Raw genomic sequence first — 22111 nt, 5'->3', positions numbered from 1 at the left:
GCGAGATTACTCTCTTCCAGTTGACCTGAAGACCCAACGGGCTCTGGAGAACTCGAGGGGAAGGACACTACACTCATACTCCACCCTTACATGCAACACACAGGATGGCCTGCGGTGCGGAAGGTAGAGATCTGAAGCACATGTCTTTCAGGTCGGAGCTGCAGACCAATCTTGGGCCAAGATGGTCACGACCCACTACCTAGTAGAACGAAGAACGAGTTTACAACTGGCCTTCGTACCGGCTGGAGGAGCGGCTATATCAAATCCTTCGCCAGCAGGATAAGATGAGCACGCACAAGCCAGGAGCACTGCTCAACACCCGGTGTGATGAATATCACTGAATTTTCAGGAGCACGTCTGCTCAACACCTAATGTGTTGATTATCACTGACTTGAGCGGGGTAGCCGAGCCTGAGGTGGGGCAGCAAAGTAGAGATAGTGGTGTTAGTGTGCAGTGCAACACTTACCTGTCTCCACTAGCGGCAGGGGGACGTGAGAAGGCGGATGACCGGGTCCTCGAACGCCCCAAGCTGCCTGCTGGCGACCAAGGGAAGCTGGGGGATGTAAGGCTATTACAGGGTCACACCCGCCAGACTGGTCCACTTGGGACCCAGGAATAGAAAATTTGCTCTTTTTCTGAATATGTGGTTTTTTACCGCTGACCCCGTTTTTATAGGGGCCAGCGGCGGAACAAACACACACATAACAAAAAACTCCAGCTGGCCCTCCAACCAGCCAGAGGGAGTGGATCGGCGACCACTCCACGAGCAACTCCTCCATCCCTGAGAGCCCATCCAGGTTCAGCGTTTTCTTTTGCGCTGATGCTTACCACCTGGCTTGGCAGCGCCTGGAGCAGGCTGGGCGCCCCTTCCGCGGCCGGCCCCACGCCGGAACCTGGGTGAAGGCTGCTGCGGTGGTCCGGCGGGAGCTGAGGCGGCTGCGGGCGGACGCCCTCGGCGACGAACAGGCGGAGGATCTGACCTCGGCGGGCGGGTGAATGCAGCAGCGTCCCTCCGAGGCAGGATGTGCCGGATGGCCTCCGTCTGTTTCTGGGCTGTAGAGAACTGTTGGGCAAAGTTCTCCACAGCGTCGCCGAATAACCCAACCTGGGAAATGGGAGAATCCAGGAACCGAACCTAGTCCGCTTCTCTCATATCGGCCAGGTTGAGCCAGAGATGGCGCTCCTGGACCACAAGTATGGACATCGCCGAACCGACCGCGCGAGCTGCAACCTTCGTCGCCCGGAGGGCGAGGTCAGTTGCAGTGCGGAGCTCACCCATGAGCTCACGGTCCGGACTACCCTCGTGCATGTTCATGAGTGCCTGGGCCTGGTGGACCTGGAGCAACGCCATGGCATGCAGAGAGGAAGCGGCTTGCCCACAAGCTTTGTAAGCCTTGCCCGTAAGAGCGGACGAGAACTTACAGGCTTTAGAGGGGTGACGAGGATCAACTCTCCAGGAAGCGGCCGCCGTTGGGCATAACTGCATCGCAACAGCCCGCTCCACTGGAGGGATAGCCTCGTAACCCTTCACTGCTCCCCATCAAGGGTAGTGAGGGGGGAGGAGCCACTCAGGCGGTTTCTGGCAGAGAAAGGTGCCATCCATGCCCTCGTAAGCTCCTCATGCACTTCAGGAAAGAAAGGAACCGGGGCGGCGGACTGAGAATATACCAATCATCCAACCGAGACAGCTCGGGACACGGTGGAGGGTTCTACACGAGCCCTACCGCCTCGGCGGCCCTTTTCAGCATAGCTGACATTTCTGGATCTGGCTCGGGCAACACTGGTCTCCCAGAGGGAGGCAGTGCAGCCGAGTCGTCATCTCCAGAGTTCAGCTCCCCTTCCGATGCTGCGATTGACATGGTATCCCCTGGAGGGACCCCAAATGACACGGCTGGCCTGTCCTTTACAGAGGGACCAGCGGGATCAATGGGGAGCTCCACCGGTTGCGGTGCGAAACAGGAGTGAGGGATCCACGGGGCCTGGCTGGGCGGATTACCCCTCACTGTGATCCTCAGATCACCCAGCTTGGACGGCACCCCAGTCTTTCTCTGGGAAGGTAACCCAGAGGAAGAACAAGGGCGGGGCCCAGGGGTGGGGACTGCACCAACGCTTTTGACGAAGGTGAGTCTAGATCTCAACACCGAGATGGCCATGTTCCCGCAGTGAGAACATGACTCATCCACGAAAGCTGCCTCGGCATGCTGTAAGCCCAAACATGCGACACAACTTTCGTGACCGTCAGAGGGGGATAGCGCCAGACCGCACCCAGAAACGCACGGATGGAATGGCATCTTGAAAAAGACGCACTCACACTCGTGTTGCTCTTTTAGGAAATGGGACCGTCACCAGTGCCGGAGCACACAGGGAATGACCGCGGCAAACACTGAATAGTCTTTCAACTAACAGTGAAGCACTCACTTCTCGCCCTCTAACCAACCGTCAACACACAAACAAACAATAGAAATTTGATGCTGTTAAAACAGCAGTTGAGAGCTGAGAAGCTCGCGATCACCACTGCACCACGCTGTAGAACACCAACACTGGAGAGGTCTTCCCGCAAGAACACCGACACACTCGCTCGTTGAATACAACAGCACTCTTCAGAGACATCAAAGATGAACGGCTCCGAAGCGAAAGGCAACTAGTGCGTGCATCCACTTCCGTATTTATTCCGGAGTGTGTGATGCAAATCACGCACGCCAAATTCCATTGGCTCGTTCAATCATAGGCTCTCTAGCACGATCCCCATTCAGTCGACTACGTCTGACGTTATCGACTGAAAGGGAACTCACAGCAACTGAAGAGCGGAAATAGTAAGAGGAGCGATGGTGATTCGCCACCGCCAATGTCCACTTATGTATGTAGCCCTATGGAAAAGAAAGAATTTTAAAGGGGAACTGAAATTAACAAACTATAATTCGATAAAATGTTGGTTATTAAAACCGAAACAAATTAATTCAAAAATAATATTACAAAAAAAACATATATGAAGTTTTTCCCAATACTGAAATTTACATTTGTTGTTATCAGAGCGCAGCCATGTTCGATGACGTCACTGGCATGGTATCACTGTCTGGCTACTCTACTGCTCCTGTGACTGAACTGACTGATTTTGACTGTACACACTTTAGTTAATACTAAAAACAGCATTTAAGTAAGAAATTTTATCATCAAATGAAATAATAAAACCGCATATTATCACTGTATGAATGAAACGTATACTGATTCTTATTTAGACTGCTGTCACTTTAAGAACTACAGTAATACAGCGATCTAGAAAATACTTATACACATACACGATTTCTTACAGATGTTTACATTCACTTAAGACAAAACCAACTGTTTATGTGAACCTTGTGTTTTTGACACTTAAATGCAATAAGACGATAAAGAGAATTTAGTTTAGTGCACACGCTGTGACAGCTGGCTGTCTTTGCATTGCGTTGAGGCGCGTGCGCTCGTCAAATTTAAACTGGTAAGGCGCGCCACCGCGTCTCTCATACACTGTTTGAAAGTGGCTGAAATCACAGTAACCAGTATCTTGTGGGTGTCGTAGATGGATATTGCTTATATTGGATAGCATCCTCGATGTCGGATTTATGTCGGGAGGGGGAGGGATGGGAGGAGATAGGGATTAGGGGAGGGGGGATAGAGGGGGGGAGGGACGAGCGAGAGGTAGTGCTGCGTGAATGCGCTCTGCAATCAAATACGATTTGAAATAGGCTTAGTAAAAAAACAAAAAAAAAAACAATCGAAAATCAATGTGTGGCGGCCAGCGTTGATATTGTGGCGGGCCACCACAAATAAATGAACGTATGGGAAACCCTGATGTATTTTAACTATTATGAATATATAATATTAATACATTTATAATGAAATGTTTTTCTAATATATGTTGCTTTGAGTGTATAAGTGCTGAAGTACCTGTGTGTTGAGGGCAGTGTTTGACTCTAGGCTGTTGAAGTCGAGTACTGAAGAGCACTGTTCGCTCTCATCATGTGAACACAAGTGGATCACCAGCAATTCATTTGTGCTGATCAAGTGGGGGAACAAAAACCGTCATTCATATCATTGAGAATGTGACTCACATATCCAGACACTGTTTTTCTATCAAAATATACAGGTGCTGTTCATATAATTAGAATATAATCAAAAAGTTGATTCATTTCAAGAATTCAACTTAACAGGTGAAACTAATATATTGTATAGACTCATTACATGCAAAGTGAGATATGTCAAGACTTTATTTGTTATAATTTTGATGATTATGGCCTACAGCTTATGAAACCCACAAAATCAAAATCCCAGAAAATTAGAATATTACATGAAATCACACAGTAATTACACAGGAATACCATGGTCATTGAACCAGGTTTTGGTTCTTTTGGCAGTGTGGGCAGCTGCAAATCCTGCTGGAAAATGAAGGAATCATGAAGTGCTCTGAAAATGTCCTGGTAGACGGCTGCGTTGACTCTGGATTTAATAAAGCACAGTGGACCAAAGTCCTCTTTTCTGATGAGAGCAAATTTTGCATCTCATTTGGAAACCAAGGTCCCAGAGTCTGGACGAAGAATGGAGTGGCACACAATCCAAGATGCTTGAAGTCCAGTGTGAAGTTACCACAGTCTGTGTTGGTTTGGGGAGCCATGTCATCGGCTGGACTTGGTCCACTGTGCTGTTTACTCAACGCAGCCGTCTACCAGGACATTTTCAGAGCATTTCCTGCTTCCTTCAGCAGACAAGCTTTATGGAGATGCTTCCTTCATTTTCCAGCAGGATTTGCACCTGCCCACACTGCCAAAAGAACCAAAACCTGGTTCAATGACCATGGTATTCCTGTGTAATTACTGTGTGATTTCATGTAATATTCTAATTTTCTGGGATTTTGATTTTGTGGGTTTCATAAGCTGTAAGCCATAATCATCAAAATTATAACAAATAAAGGCTTGAAATATCTCACTTTGCATGTAATGAGTCTATATAATATATTAGTTTCACCTGTTAAGTTGAATTCTTGAAAAGAATCAACTTTTTGATGATATTCTAATTATATGACCAGCACCTGTACTGTCTGCCTAAAAATATTACAGAAGCAGGAGTGTGATATGGCTCTGATTCATCCACTTGACCAGCATGAGGCAGCAGTTCTTTATATTAACATGAACATGTCCAATGATTTTTATTTTGAACATTATACAGCTGATATAAAACATTTGAACACCCTTGTTAAATTTACATCTTTTTGAGATGTAAAAAAAATGTATCCAAGAAAATTCATGGCAGAAAATATACTCTGTTACTAATGTAACCTCGGTTCCCTTAGAATAATTAACGAGTATTGCATAGCTATACGCTTATGGGAAAACTCCTTTTCTTGAGAATATTGAAGCCTTTATTTTAAAACGAAGTGCAGCTGCACAGCAAGCACAGAGCAGAGCTGACTAGTACGCTCATTGGCTGTGCTGCAGGGACTGCACGAACCTATGGCAAAGCGGCAGAGGCACGCAAACCAATCAGAGTGCGCCGCAATAGGCGGGGCTTCTGGCTATAAAAGCAGACCATTTCGCCATAGGCATCAGGTTCAAATACACTGAAGCGAAAGCACCTGAGCCAAACGTAATAGCATGGCAGGCTACGCAATACTTGTTCCCTACTCTCAGGGAATCGAGGTTACATTAGTAACCGAGTACGTTCCCTTTCAAGAGCGGTCTCTTGTATTGCGTAGCTATACGTAGTGGTGGGCAGATCGAGGCTTCGTGAAGCAATGAAACAGTTCAACCAAATGTGCCATATTGTGTCGAGGCTTCGAATCAATCCGACACCCGTCTCAACGGTTACACCTAGTGGTCACTTGCAGGTGTTGATCTGAAACAACCTTGACAACGAGCCATTAAAAAATGTGTTTTTTGATTATTGTAGCTATTTTTCTAATATGTGAAGCTTGTAACCTGTAGGCTCCTCACTGTGCAGAATGTTATTTTGGTTCTGAAAGATGAATATTAATAAAAGAAATCAAGCCATAATGTCTCACTTTTTCTAGAGATTCTTATGAAAAATATTAATTTCTCTTCTTTGGAAGGACTTAGACTATTTTTTTTTTACAGATAATTTCTCCAGTCTTTGAAAAAATCCTCTCACAAAAACCCACGATTTCAAGATGAGTTGACTTAACTTTTTATACAGATGTGCGATTGTGTGGTCTGTTCCCGACCCTGTCAATCAAACGCTGAATCGGCGGAGCACGCCACTTGTCGAAACACTTAGCAGCTTCATTTAGCCGTAGTCACGTGACATGGGTGTTTTGAATCACGCTTCGGATCAGTGTTTCGAAACATCTGTGCTTCGGGATCTCGCAAAGCTTCAGAACGACTGTTTCGCGTCAGCCATCCCTAGCTATATGCTCATGGGAACCCATTTTGAAATGCCGTGCCATTACAGCAGGAACCTCTAAGTTATAAAATTGCCGAATGGCCACAGGTGAACAGTGAATAAGTAGAGGCGGCGTCGAGTTCTAGCGTGTAGATCTGGAGGCCGCCGTCCTGCTGGGGGTCGTCGACGGCGAAGGCTTCTTACCAGGAGAAATCAGCGAAGTGAAGAGTTTGTTGAAGGAGATTTAAAGCTGATTCCTATGACGAAATCGTCTGCTTTTATATTCAGAAGCCATGCCCATTCTGGCGGGTTTTGGCACGCGCAAGGCGCTCTGATTGGTTCGCGTGCCTCAGCCACTTTTCCATAGGTCCATGCGGTTCCCGTAGCACAGCCAATGAGCGCGCTAGTCAGCTCTGCTGTGTGCTTGCTGTGCAGCTTCACTGCGTTTTAAAATAAAGGCTTCAATATTCTTGAGAAAAGGAGTTTTCCCATAAGCGTATAGCTACGCAATACGAGAGACCGCTCTCGAAAGGGAACAAACAAATAGAAACTTTTAAGGAAAAACAAAGACAAATAATTTAAATAACCTGGTTAAATAACCAAAGAGGGCAGTATAATGAAGACTGTGTGCAGAATGAACAGTGTACTCACCTCATTTGGAGGGTTATGGGCATGTTGGGTGGGATGTGTTTACTGAGTGGAATGAGGTACGTGTAGTTTCCCTTCCTACAAAACAGATTAATGGGTAAAATGCAAATGCATTACTATAGAACATTCTTTGATAACTTGAGTAAAAGTCAAGAAATCCCCATGTGCTTTAAACACTGTTGTATAGAGCAGCATAGACCAGGGTAGCGACGCAACTTGCTGCCTAACTACCATAGTTCGATGCATCGTTGAAGAAATCAACTAGCTAGTCGCAACCATTTCCTGAAACCGTATTGTTGCAAATTTGTCGTTCAGCCACGTTAATGATGTAATGCAGGTGGTGGATAATAACTTATTTTGATTAATCCGTTTGAGATAAGAATTAATGCAAGATTTTTTTGCTATAAATTACGGACGTGGCATCTGGGGACTAATTCTTTTTTTTCCTCAGTTATTTTGCTTTATTTCCATGTTCGCACATGCACGCTCTTCAAAAATGGAGCTTTAAATCTCTTGACAAACTAAAACACGTAAATTAAATTAGTAAATAAACTAAATAAAATAATAAGATTGTGATAAATGTAAGCTTACTTATTTTGATCAAAATAATGTTTTTTTTTAAGTCTATCTCATAAAAACAAGAACCTATGCTTCTAGGCACAGGTCAAGAGCGGTCGTTTCAACCACACAACTTTCAGGATCAGGACCCTGATGTGAATATGATCTTCAGAAATAGCTAGTTATGGATTTCATAAAGGGAAACATATGACTGGTCACACCATGACAAGTGTTATACTAAAAGTGAGTTTGCTACCTACCCACAGGCCTCTTGCTGACAGTACTGCTGGTCTATAACTTGTTGATTTTGTGTTATGCGGATGGACTGTATAGTTGTGTTTGTCCCTGTGAAGAAGACATGAACAAAGACGTAAAGGTGTGAATCTTTATTGTGTATAGCTCTAATTCATTCTACTATTTGTAATAAGAAAATAGTGGAATAGTGGACAAAATGGATTTATCCTAGGGAGACATTCACAAACTATTATTTTTGCACCAAAATTATTCACACTAAGGCAATTGTTTTAATAAAAGTTTATATAGCTGAAACAAAGCAGTGAGAAATGAAAAATGCCTCTAAATAAAACAATGATGTTCCATATTACAATACTTCAGTCTCAGTGTAAATGAGGTACAGTACTAAGGATACATTGTTTTATTTTAAAATGAAATTAGTTGTTTATTTGATAGTCTTGGCATGAACAGGCTTTTAATCGGTCAACTTACAATCAGTAGAATTTTTTAGTTTATCTGGCAGTTGTTCTAACCACTTCTCTGAAAGAGAACAAATAAAAAATGACATTAAGTCAACCAAAAATATATATTATAGTATATTTGATGATTGAACGCTGCTACTGTGCCTCTGACCTTTTAGTGTTTTTGAAATAAAGTCAAAAGGGACGGTTGTGTCTGTCAGTTTGGTGTTGTCTGTCAGTTGGGCGTTATGATTATGAAATAAAGTTGAAGGACAGCAGTAGACCTCATCTGAATAAAACACATTGGAGAAATCGATGTCTGGAGGCCAGGGACCAGGATGTGTGGTGGAGAACACTGCAAACAGTCAAGATAAAATTCACCATATAAGATAAACAATGATCAAAATATACAGACCAACCAACTTGCATAAGGGCTTCTCACACTGCTTCTCACACTGTAGCTCTAGGTTATCGTCTAAACTTTAACCCCGGGTAGGGGAACATTTCAGACTTGTAATTTAAAAGCAGGGTTAGCACTGATTTTTACCCAGGGTAAGCACTGCTTTTTGTGGTGTTAACACTGCAGTGCCAAACGTGTACAGTGTGAATTCCGTGAAACTATGCAGTGTCAGAATGTCTAGATCAGAGGTCTTCAATCCTGCTCCTGGAGGGCCACTGTCCTGCCGAGTTTAGTTCCAACCTGCTTCAGCACACCTGCCTTTGTATATTCAAGCGATCCTGAAGAGCTTAATGAGCTGATTCAGGTGTGTTTGATTAGAGTTGGAACTAAACTCTGCATGACAGTGGCCCTCCAAGAGCAGGATTGAAGACCTCTGGTCTAGATGCTTAGCAACGGACCCTCAATAGAGTGCCTTATTGCAGTGGATCTCAACCCCAGAGTAACCCCAACTCTTAACATTATGGGCCCTATCATACACCCGGCGCAATGCGGCGCCAGGCACGACGCAAGGTTTTTTTGCTAGTTTCAGCGTGACGCAGTTATCATTTTTACATCCTGCGCCTTGTTTTTTAAATAGTAAATGCATTTGTGTGCCCTTGCTGGTCTGAAACTGAGGTGTGTCCAGGCGCATTGTTGGCGTGTTGCTTTTGAGGCAACTGAAATAGACTGACTTTAGACCAGGTTTTTGTTGGTCAATGGTGCAATGGCGCATGTATTTTTTTTGTTATTTAAAGGGCGTTTTAGTAATCCACAACACACGTACACTTTGTCCCATAGATGGTCTGCATGCGCGCTTTAACCTCACGCACGAGTTTCCTCTCTGGAGGCGCTTCAGTCTTTCCAATCGCAAATTCCGGCATGTAAATAGCGAATCCACCATGGCGCGAGTGCAACTGGCTATTAAGGGGAATGGGATATGAGACTCTGATTGGTTTATTGCACGTTACGCCCAACATATACCCATTACTCCTAAGAGAATAGGGACAACCCTTTTAGAACATGCGCCAGGAGTACCGACCATTTTTCCCGTTGTTAAACTAGCAAAGGTGGAGTCGGGCACGCCCTAAGCGCACCATGCGCTTAGATCGTTAAAATAGGGCCCTTTGTATGTCTCCCTAATCAAACACACCTGATTCAACTCATCTGCTCATTAGTAGAGTCTTCAAGACCTGAAATAGTTGTGTCAGATTAGAAAGACATCCAAAATGTGTATAGATGTGAGTGCTCCAGGACCAGGGGTGGGAGCCACTGCCTTTAAATTCACATGCTTTGCCCTGAAACGGCGCCTGTTGAATAAACATTAGTTTCAGTGTTTGAGGAGGAAAATGTCAAATGGTAATGGAAAACATGTTTCCAAACCATTTTTTAATAGTACGGAGAGTCTATTCAGAAAAAAATAATGTACATTGGGCAATGTATAATATGAGAATGCACAATGCTAGAGTCTTTCTGTAAACAGGTTGCGTGCTTCGTTTATCTAATCAGTGACACCATAAATTTGAAGGTTAACCCAGGGTTTAGGAATGTACAATGTGCCACGTCACCTTGAGAATACCCAGGAATAATTGTTAATCCTAGGTAAATTATGAGCAGTGTAAAACGTGAAGCAAGATAACCCAGAATTCCGTTTTCCTGGGATTTAGAAAAACCCCAGGGTTAACTATTTCAAGTGTGAAAAGCCCTATACAGTATCTCTAAATATCTACATACGGTACCTGTGGTCAGTTCTGTTGGTGTAGTGTAAGATGGTATAACATTCGTGTGGTTGAGACTGTATGACAAGAACACAAAATAACAGTCGATTAAGTTGCGCTGACAGTGACGCAACAAGCATGGCAAGTAATGTAATTTAACTGAATCGATGTGCACCAAACACGTTGGTTTGTAGTGATGACATCACTGATGATGACATTTGTACCTGTTATTGAAGTCCATGTCCTCTTGTAATGTTAACAAATGGAGTGCAATAATACAAATGACACTGCAAAATAACAGGACAAAATAAAGTCACACGCAGGACAATCTTGTCATGTTTTGTGAAATATTCTGTCAAGATCAAGTAGAATTTCATTTGGTCTCAAACTGTCCTCAAGACCTTCATTTAAAGAAACATTCCGGGTTAAATACAACAGTGTTTGTTATTTGAGCTGTATAAGTCTCTAAATTGTTAATTTGATGTGAGAATACATTTCTACACAGTTTTTGTTCAATGTTACACGTTAAGGGACCAATTGATTATTTTTTTGTGGTAATCATCATCTGAGCATTGATACATTATATTTAACTGGGAGTATTTATTTTACTTGTAAGTCCCACACGTAACATTCAGAGAGAAAAAAAAACAAGATATTGACACAAATTAAAAATTCACTCCCACAATTTATTAATCTGTTCCCTCATTTTAGGTAAATCCTAGCCACGATGTAACTACATTAAAATGAGGAAATGATTTAGTACAGCGTGGCCACAGACTAATTAAGGCAAGAATTTTAACTAAAAGGGGTCATGACATGAATTTGCCTTGATCTTTTGAATATAAAAGGGATTTGTACCAGGGAAGTTTCATAGTCACATTTGCATATATATATGTATGCCTCCCTCGAGAGCAAGACATCAAAGAATAGTTATACATCATTGCACAATAGGCCCCTCACACTGGCATTCAGTCTCTTAACGGCTGACATTTGCCTACACTGGATGTTGAGTGTGCGTCAAAAGCAAATAGAACCCATTATAATAACTGATGCTGTCTACACTGGATACAGTATACACAATATGTTCATATTGTGCCATGCTCCACGCGCTTGTGTCTGTCGACAACAGGACAAATGGAACGTTGGTGTTTATGCGGCCTGTTTATTAAGGTCATTTAAACCTCTGTACAGACTTAAGAAGGATCCCAGTGTCTGAAACAAGTGGATAGTTTATTTTAATAAATAAAACAGTGTGAAGTCCGCACACTGAAAATTACTGCTCCAAAAGAATTTATTAAAAGGCAACGTTTCGACCCTCAGGTCTTCATCAGGCAATCTGCTGTGTTACTAAAAAAACCTGTGTTACCAAAAAAATAAAACTATATAAAATGTCGTTTTGAGAACTTTAAAAAAATAATGATGTCCTGTTATTGAAATCTAAAGTTGTTAATAGATAAAGTGCAATAAAATAAACAATTAAAAGTGTATTTTAATGTTTTCTTTCCACTAGTCTGAAAGATGACAAGTTATGGAAACAAAATAGCCCACAATCTCAAAATTGACTAGTGCCTGTAAAAAATAGATTAAAGAAAAAAAAAAACTTGTTTTTTGTGTTATTGTCTTGCCTTAATTAAACATGGCCATGAATTGATAAGTCGTGGGAACAAATTCTTAATTTGTGTCTAAAATGTCTTAAGGTGTGTATTTAAGAAGAACATCTCACCAAAGTGCCATGGTTGTTACTAGCATGATGATGCTAGCTTGGAATACTCTGTGTTGAAGACAATGATGATATTTCCCACAGAAGTAGTTCTGGAAGAAAAATATAATATGTAGTCATATTTGTCACATTCATTGTAGAAAATGATAAGAAATGTGATTTTTACGTACTTTGCTAGATTGAGCAAGTGGCGGTGACTTTGGTGATGGAAGTTTTGAATGAGGTGTGTTTTTCATGTTGATTTTCCTGTGACAAAAAAAAAAGTCAATATAACGACAGATTTAAGCATGAGAGCACATACATCACAAATCACACATATTCACGAAAACGGCAACAAATGTTAAGCAACAGTGCGAGTACAAGTTCCCATTCAAACTGGAATATCACCAGTCAGCAATTATGGATCTAAAAAAATATATAATACAATATGCTTGTAAAACATGTTCCTATGGAGTTTGATTGACTAAAGTAACTGTGTTCTGAATTGCCATTATGACTCCCAGGACCTCTAAGTGCTGTTTAAACCTCTCTTATGACTGTGTTATGATAACCCGTAGTTGAATACTGACAGTTGAGATATTTACATAATTTGCTAACCTTAGCATTACAGTACATTGTTTCCCAAGTCTGGACACATCTGAGAGACCAGTGATATTATTATTAATAAAAAATAATACTAAATGAAAATATTTTCATTAACTCGAATAAAAAAACTGGCACTTAAATACATTTTCATACTACAAATAGTCACAAAATTAATTTTGGTTTAGGTTTTTTATACATGGTATATTATAACCTGCCTGCATTAAACAATGATATTGGCACTAACCCTAGACTAGCAATAACACTAGACTGTGCAGAGAAAATTAAAAATACTGTGTGGCAAGCAGGACGAGGCCGAGGGACGTGAGAGAATGGCGTGAGGCCGGTGGAGTGAATGATAATGAATGTCACCTGTGAGACGCACCGGTCTCGTATCTCTCACGGAGGAGCAGGAGCATAAAAAGACGACGGTGAATATCGAGAGAGGAACATTTTTTTTTCCTAATTTTATGTTGTGTTGTGTTTCTCTTTTGTGTAGCCAGCAGTCCTCCGTGAGAGATGCGAGACCGGTCGTCTCACAGGTGTCATTCATTATCACTCACGCCACCGGCCTCGCGCAGTTCTCTCATGCCCCTCGGCCTCGTCCTGCTCGCCACATACTGAATCTTATTAAATTATGTCAGTTAGTGCTTTGGCAGCCCTAAAACAAAAATTATTTTAAAAAAAAAACTAAAAAATTACTGAATGAAAATTAACAAAAACTAAATTGAAAAATTTAAAGAAATTGAAAATTAAAAATTAAACGGAATAAAAACTGAAATGATTCGATGAAAAATGCAAAACTATATTAGCCCTGTCTGAAACACCATAATTTGCCCGGGAGTTGAAATTCAGCACCGGTAAATCGCCAATATGATACTAATTTAGATACTATTATATATGTTTTATTAATAGGTTGATTAAAATTTTATTTGAATATTTTTCAGTTTCATTTTAGTTTGAGTAATTTCGTTGTGTTTTTGTCATATTTATTAGGTTTCCTTTTAAGATGTATATTGTCACAGTCACCAGCTGGTGTGCCCAGGACAGCCACCAGGCGGCAATCCTCCCCAGACCTCTTCTATTCAGTTATTAATTACATTCCCCATAATCCTTTGCCCGGACTCATCAGTACTCATTGCATTCATCTGTTGCTCATTAGCCTTGTTTACTCTGTCTATATAAGCCTGGTTTACTCAGTCATTCTCTGCAGAGTCTTGCATGTGTCACTGCTGCATTTATGAGCATTCTGTCTTTGGTTTTCTTATGTTCATGGTTTCTGCTTTGCCCTGTTTTTTGGATTACCTTGTTTGCCTGATATTTCTGCCAGGTGTTTGTTTTGGACTGTTTGCCTGTGTTTTGAGCTCTTGCCTGTTTTTGGGTTTACGTCTGTGGATTACCCTAATTAACTGCATTCGGATCCTCAACTTTTGCATTTCCGAGCAGTTTCGAAACAAGACATCGCCAGCATGGATCCAGAAGTTCGCCAAGGAACTCACTTGCTTGAGGACCTTATCCAGGACTTCATAAGTATTCCTAATTTCACTGACCTTCTAGACTTTGCCCTCATTGATTTCTTCTGTTATGGACTGAACAACCCCTTACAGTCAACGCTGACCCGGGATGGTCCTCGGGGATTGCTGAGCGAGTTCCTGGACTATACCCTCATGTCCAGTTCTGATGGTTGCTAGTCCTATGCTTTCAGCGCCTTACAGTCTGGTGGCCACCATGCCAGAGCCTTTTCACAACATGGCCGCCATGCCAGAGTATCTTCCACCAAACCAGAGTCTCCAGCGGTCATTTCCGCCACGCCAGTCTTCAGCTATCATGGACGCCACGCCATGGTTTCCGGTCGTCATGAATGTTGCACATGAAGCCATTAATGTGGTTCCTATGCTAGTGAGACTGGTATCCAGCTTGGCGGATCCACTGCTGATGTTGCGGCTAGCATCGCGGTGGTCTAAGTCTGGTCTCCTTAAAGGGTTCACTGCCTGCGGCTCCACGTCCAGGAGTCGATTGCTCCTGTCTGCCTTGCTTCTGGTTTGCTCCGTATAGCTTTCTGCTTTGAATCTCTATTTACTATAATTCATTGTTGTTTATATTGTTAAATATAACTTACTCATCAACGTATATTAGATATTCTCTAATATTTCCTATCACATTAATCTGACATCGCTAGCTTTTATCTAAATCCTTATCGCTAGCAAAACACGCTAGTATCTCACTAGCCTGTTAACCTGCCATCCACGCCTGCCGTCTCGTGAGACGCGTAAGTCGCGGGACAAAACACCGCTCTTCTGTTCCAATTACAACATTAAACAGGTTCTCCCCACTCAGTGAAACACCCACTGAGAATCCTGCTGGATGTGCCCTATTGATGATTCTATTACTAAAATAGAGACACCAGCCACCATAGAGACACCAGCCACCATAGTCACATGATTGCCGGGAGCCAGAGTGCCTGACATCAAAGCAAATTTAAAAGTGCTGGCTAATGCTAATCGTAAATTCTCTAAGATTATTATTTACATCGGCACTAATGATGTTCGACTTCGCCAGTCGGAGATCACTAAAATGAACGTTAAAGAGGTGTGTGAACTCACAAGTACGATGTCAGGCACTGTAATTTGCTCTGGCCCCCTTCCTTTTCGCCAGAGTGATGAGATCCTTAGTAGACTGTCCTCACTCAATGGCTGGATGTCTAAGTGGTGTCCACAAAATACTATAGGGTTCATAGACAATTAGAAAAGTTTTTGGGGCAGACCTGACCTGTTGAAAAGAGATGGTATTCATCCCTCCTGGGATGGTGCCGCTCTTCTCTCTAGTAATATGGCACATATTATTAGAGCTCAAACATGAATTGGGGCTCAGGTCAGGAAGGAGACAAACTGGCTAAACCGACCATCTGCTAGCTGTCTCACGTCACTGAGGTCAGATAAATCCCATCACATAGAGACTCTTTCACCTAGATATCATCATATAGAGACTGTGTCTGTTCCCCATATTAGGAAATACAAATAACTCCCAAACGCATTTAAGGGTGAAAATGTAATCGATGTTCAACAAATAAAAAATAGATATAATACAGATGAACAAATGATAAAGCTCGGGTTGCTAAATATTCAATTCTCTTACTTCAAAAGCACTTGTTAATGATATGATTACAGATTATAACCTAGACATGTTGTGTCTGACAGAAACCTGGCTAAAACCAGACAATTACATTACTTTAAATGAGTCCACCCCAAATATTACTGTTATAAAAATGAGCCACATCTAAAAGGAAAAGGGGGTGGTGTTGCTGTAATCTATAGCCTAGTAATATTTTCTGAATTACTGAGTCTAGTGTCACAGTATCTGGTTTGTGTTCCCTTGGTTTTCACTAGAGGTTTCTTTCCCTGATTGTCACCCTTATCATGAACTGCATTTCCCATAACCCTTTGCCTGAACTCAGCACTGATCATTGCACACAGCTGTTCCCACTCACATTGTTTGTACCTGTCTATTTATACCCTGTCTGTTTCTGTGTTAGTTGTCGATTCCTTGCTTAATGTCTGTTTGCACTTCAGAGTTTCTTGTCTGGTTTGTTTCTTGTTTTGAACTGCTTTATATGATTTTGAACCTTTGCCTGGCTGACTACGGATTTGGATTACCCCAATAAACTACTGCACTTGGACCTAACCTTTTGTGTGCGTGTCGTGACATCTAGTTTCAAATATGGTGTTGGTGCTTAAAGGGATATTTCACTGCTGGAAAGATTAATGTGTATTTAAATTGGGTAATTTATGTAGTAGAAATGTGAAATTATTTTAGAAGTTGGTGCCTTCTAGACTGAGAAAAGCCAGAAAATGTATTTTTGCTCATGTGGATGAAAGATAACTCCTAAAATGCACTTGCTTCGCTGCCCTACGAGGCCACTCCCAAGAAGAACTCAGTATTACATTAGGCAGTGCATTGTAGTGTCCCTGCGGAAAAGCCCATTCATTCGTTGCAATAGTAGAGGAAGAATAGTCTAAACTCGTTAAATCATCTAAATCGACAACATGTATGTTAGACCCTATACCGACTAAGCTACTGAAAGAAATGCTTCCAGAGGTCATAGATCCTCTTCATAATATCATTGATTCATCTTTGTCACTAGGATATGTACCGAAAACTTTTAAGCTGGCTACTATTAAACTAAACTTGATCCTAGAGAATTAGTCAATTACAGGCCGAATATCTAGTCAAAGATACTAGAAAAAGCAGTATCCTCACAACTATGTTCCTTTTTAGAAAGAAATGGTATCTGCCAGGATTTTCAGTCAGGATTTAGACCGTACCATAGTACTGAGACTGCTCTCATTAGAGTTACAAATGTTTGCTCTTATCATCCGTTCGTGGTTGTATCTCTCTATTAGTGTTACTTGATCTTAGTGCTGCATTTGACATTATCGACCACAACATTATTTTAAATAGACTCGAAAATTATGTTGGCATTATTGGAATTGCATTAGCATGGTTTAAGTCATACTTATCTGACCGTTATCAGTTTGTAAGTTTGTAGCAGTAAATGAAGAGAGTGTCTTATCGATCACAAGTTCAGTATGGAGTACCACAAGGCTCAGTACTAGAACCGTTGCTGTTCACTCTTTACATGCTACCCTTGGTAGATATCATTAGGTAGCATGGGATTAGTTTTCACTGTTATGCCGATGATACTCAGCTCTATATCTCTTCGCGCCCTGATGAAACTTGCCAATTCAAGAAATTAATGGAATGCATAGCTGATATAAAAATTTGGATGACTAGTAATTTCCTATTACTTAATTCTGAAAAAAACACAGTTTCGAATGATTGTACCAAAAACCTCTGCATGTACTAACCTAGAATACTGTGTAACACTTGATGGCTGCTCTGTCAAGTCTTCTTCATCGGTTAGGAACCTGGGTGTGCTCTTTGATACCAGTCTTTCATTTGAAAGCCACGTTTCTAGCAACTGTAAAACCACATTCTTTCATCTTAAAAATATATCGAAATTACGACATATGCTTTCAATGACAAATTCGGATGCGCAGTTAGTTCATGCGTTCATGACCTCAAGGCTAGATTATTGTAATGCTCTTATGGGTTGTTGCCCTGCACGCATTATACTAACTACAGCTGGTCCAAAAAGCCGCTAGAGTTCTCACTAGAACCAGGAAGTATGACCATATTAGCCCGGTTCTGTCAACACTGCATTGGCTCCCTATTAACATCGTATACATTTTTAAATATTGCTGATTATTTACAAAGCACTAAATGTACTCTAAATGTAAAAAAACTCAGTACTTGAGTGAGCTCTTAAGGCATTATAGTCCTTCACGTCTATTGCGATCTCTAGAATAATAAAATCGACTGCTGACAGTAGATCCTTTATCTATTTAGCACCTAAACTTCCTAACATTGTCCGGGAAGCAGACACACTCTGACAGTTTAAATCTAGAATAAAAACACATCTCTTTAACCTTGCATACACATAGAAAATTATACATTCCTATTATTCAAATCAGGTAAATGATTATTAGGCTGCATAAATTAGGTCATGCCGGAACCGGGAACACTTCCTATAATACCCGATGTACCCGTTATATAATATATATATAATATATAACTAAATTAATAACTTTTTTAAACAAAAATTAAACATCACTGAACTTACTTAAGGTGGACTGTGACAATATTTATTTCTGGAAACAAACTTTTTTGCATTTTTTTCCTGTTATCTCTGTAAACCGTAAAACTCTGTGAATTAAAATAAATAAATGTAACTTTACTTGACTTCCTGTAATGGCAGTGGCCATTTTGTGTGTTTGGGCCACAAACTGCTCTTCAGCCCAGGTGTCCATTTCAGAGCCCTCTCCAGCCAATGAGTCCACTACAGAACCCACTTCAGCCGAGGGGATTCCTGCTGCTGTTTTGACTTTACACATTTTATAAACTCTTCACAAGTTCTCAGCTGGTCAAAATACCAACATACGTACGCACATACAACGAGCGCATTTAGCCAAGAACACAGCATTTTTTTGGATGTTTATTTAAGTTCTGTTGCACAACGCATTTTTTTTTTTCTTTAGGTTCAGTCTTAAAAAATTACAGCATGAACGCTAAGCAAACCAGCGTGGACCTCCATGTGTGTTGAGAAAATGGGAAAGAAACTTGGGGAAAGAGCATCTGAAAGAGAGAAATACTGTTTGGAGAACTTAAGAAATTCCATACCCTTTAGCAGGAGGGCCACTGTTGGAGCGCATGCTACCTAATGTCTTCAATTTGACCAGGCGAGTGTTCAAGACCTCAAGCTCTTGAATTCGAGTCTCAAGGTTATCTGTGAGTTTACACAGCTGCTTCACAGCACCCACGTTCTCCATAAAAATCTGCTCCTTTAAGACAAACCGACCAAAATTATTTTACATACTGTCCATGTCTAGAAATATTTACTAAAATTAATTACAAATATCTGACAGACTCACTTTGTCCACCATAAGAAAATGATCAATCTTCTCCCCGTTTATGCAAATGGCATCACCCATCTCTCTCACAGCCGAAGGCAGGAGTTCTCGGACTTCCTGTGCTATGATTCCTAATCAAAGCAAGACGGATGATGGTGAGTGTCTGTCTTCAGAACATAGTTTTATATAAAGTGCAGTGTATACACTAATTTAGGTTGTACCTGTTTCATGATGCTGGTCAATTCCCATCCTTGAGGCAAACTCCGGTTTATAATCATACTCCACAATTCTCATCTGAGCTATCCTCTTAAGCTGCTCTGTTGAGTCCACCTACAACATCGCGAGGCACAAGATATAATTCCTTTCACACATTCTGTCTTTACTAGTAAATTATCATTTAGAGATCATGTGTGAACAGGACTTTTTCAAAAATAGTGGTAAATCAGTTTTCAAGTATGAGAAGTTGTAAATTACTGGTATAATGATATTTGTGAACAAATAATAGGATTACCAGTATGAGCATGTACGAGGTCTGAACCAGTGTTAATTTTGACAGCAAATTTTGATTTAGTTTTAGTCATAGTCTTTTGACTAAAATACCATTTAGTTTTAGTCATATTTTAGTCATCTGAATTGTTTTAGTTTTAGTCTAGTTTTAGTCTACGAAATACAATAAGATTTTAGTCGACTAAATCTACAGTAGATTTAGTTGACTAAAATATAATGGGTTTAGTTCAATTGTAACGCATTAATTTAGAATTTCTCTAAAATGTCCAAACCCATATACTCCAGGAGAAAACATCTATTAACCTTTTAATATGAATGATTTTTAAGTTTGAACATGCAATACAGATACAGATTTAACTATTGTGACTTAAAAAATTAAAAATTAAAAAAATCTTAAAATTAAATAAAACCACTTTTCCTAAAGTAAAACAGTCTTCTTTTCAATGAATGATATATGCATTCTTTATAACTACTTGCATGCATTCTTTATTCTTTCAAGCAGACATATTTATTAGTATGAATTAAATATAATTAATCCTTATTAAAGCTATTAACGAGCAGTGAATGCTTTTCTCTTTTTCTTTTGTTGCTTGATCAATATTAAGTACACAGACCCCATTAGGTTTATTATCCACTGTCACTTTAAGACGTCGGATCATGTCCAATTACATGCGGATCCAATTGCACTGATGCACATCCTATACACTCACAACTGTTTAAAACATAACCGACATAGTTTACATGAATACTCTCCAAAACGAAAATTAAGACATAATGTTGTGTATATTTGTCCATTCAGACACGAAAGAGAGCTCAATTTCGTACTTGCGCGCTGTATAGGTGTCTATTGTGCATGGCTGCACGCTTGGGGTTAGGTGTGTGCGGACATAAAACCGTACGGAATAGAGCTCTGTTTTGCGTCGTCACTCTTATTCAGATATATATGTCTGCTCTACTCATTCTTTACTAATTCTACATTTTTTAACGGTTTATGAGACCGCTGGGTAGATCAGCATGTAACAGTACAAATGTGCGCATCTAGCTCAAATGCAGGACATTAGTTCTGACTGGATCGCCTCCCAGATCGTCACTATCTAACATTTTCGTCTAGTTTTTATTCGTTGACGAAAATGTCAATAGATTTTCGTTATAGTTTTTGTCATTCAAAACTAGGTTTTATTTAGTTATCGTCTCGTTTTCGTCTGTTGAAAAATGTCGTTGGCGAATAATTTTCGTCATTATTTTCGTCAACGAAATTAACACTGGTCTGAACGTGCTGATATAAGAAGAATGCTTTTAAGCCATTTAATGCTTAAGCTGTTTATCACTGCTTTTCTATGTAAATGTGCTAGATTCATCAGCACTGCTTCTCTGCAGTTACTACTGAGTACTACAGTAACTGCAGTGCTACTAAGCTGATTTAATGGGTTTAATGTGTGAAATGGGCTAATATGTTACTACTTATATATAAGGACCCAGTTAGACCTGCTAATATCATGTGTCTCAAATGTGTATCCTGGGATCAAGGGGTCTCTGATTGGATCTCTCGAGACTGAGGTTAATACCACATCAAATCACTTTTGGGAGGCAATCCATTTGGAAAAGTCATTAAGACTGCTGTCTTAACCTTAATTGAATGTAATCTTGTTTAGATTGTCTTTGTAATAACTATCAGAGAGACACACTCACTTCCTGAATGTTTTGTTTGGCCCTTCTGTCTGAGGGATGCATGACGTTGCCCATTATCTTGGCGTTCCCACAAACCACCAAAGCCTCATCGGGGCTGTCCGTGTTGATGCCGATCCTCCCGTGACAAACCACAGACTCTGGGATCTGTCCTCTTTGCCAGAGCACGTCACTATCATTCTCAAACTGACCTGGATTGGAGGCCTATAGATGGAGACATGATAAAATTGAGAACCACTTTCGTACACCGTCAAGACACATTGGGTGCGTCTTATTCAGCTCCGTAGCTTTCTAGGTTGTGAATCAGTATATCATGTACACAAATTCAGGCACTGGTAAGAACAGTAAAGACCCTGACTAACTACAAATTGGGACATTGATGTCTCTATTTCCGGTGACATGACAATTAAAGTATATTATGATTAATACTTTGCTTGTTATGTGCAACATTATAAATAAATTATGTTAGCTAGACTATTCATTACCTGTCTAGCGATGTATATTTATGCTGAATTATAATTAAATAATGGTTTGTATTTTTTTTTTAAAACATCTATCGCGTTTCATTATGAGTAGTGAGTTGGCCCTCGTGATTTATGTTCTGTGCTTCAGAACTTCCGTTATTTCAGAACTTCCGAAACACAGGTTGCTCCCTGGTTTTCACGGTACATTGTGGGACTTTTTAGGGAGCCAACCTTTCAATGCACTGGTAGAATTTTGCAATT

At 40.8% G+C, this 22111-nt stretch overlaps 1 protein-coding gene across 2 annotated transcripts in view; it reads right to left on the bottom strand.

Moving 5' to 3' along the window:
- myrfl (myelin regulatory factor like) overlaps window positions 1-22111 on the bottom strand; it is a 77350-nt gene that overhangs the window by 3964 nt on the left and 51275 nt on the right. For both annotated transcript variants that reach the window (XM_077233887.1, XM_077233888.1), the window contains 14 exons: window positions 21390-21590; window positions 19415-19523; window positions 19215-19324; window positions 18964-19124; window positions 12315-12390; window positions 12148-12236; window positions 10649-10711; window positions 10446-10501; window positions 8443-8625; window positions 8302-8349; window positions 7836-7920; window positions 7021-7095; window positions 3925-4033; window positions 2793-2867 (listed from right to left, as the gene is read on the bottom strand). In XM_077233887.1, the coding sequence (XP_077090002.1) occupies window positions 2793-2867; window positions 3925-4033; window positions 7021-7095; window positions 7836-7920; window positions 8302-8349; window positions 8443-8625; window positions 10446-10501; window positions 10649-10711; window positions 12148-12236; window positions 12315-12390; window positions 18964-19124; window positions 19215-19324; window positions 19415-19523; window positions 21390-21590 (1440 nt within the window). The remainder of the gene's footprint in view (window positions 1-2792; window positions 2868-3924; window positions 4034-7020; window positions 7096-7835; window positions 7921-8301; window positions 8350-8442; window positions 8626-10445; window positions 10502-10648; window positions 10712-12147; window positions 12237-12314; window positions 12391-18963; window positions 19125-19214; window positions 19325-19414; window positions 19524-21389; window positions 21591-22111) is intronic.

The sequence above is a fragment of the Siphateles boraxobius genome, unplaced genomic scaffold, assembly GCF_051911475.1.
Source record: "Siphateles boraxobius isolate OS27281-9 unplaced genomic scaffold, OSU_SipBor_1 19, whole genome shotgun sequence".
Classification (NCBI taxonomy): domain Eukaryota; kingdom Metazoa; phylum Chordata; class Actinopteri; order Cypriniformes; family Leuciscidae; genus Siphateles; species Siphateles boraxobius.
This window is presented reverse-complemented; position numbering and strand designations above follow the sequence as displayed.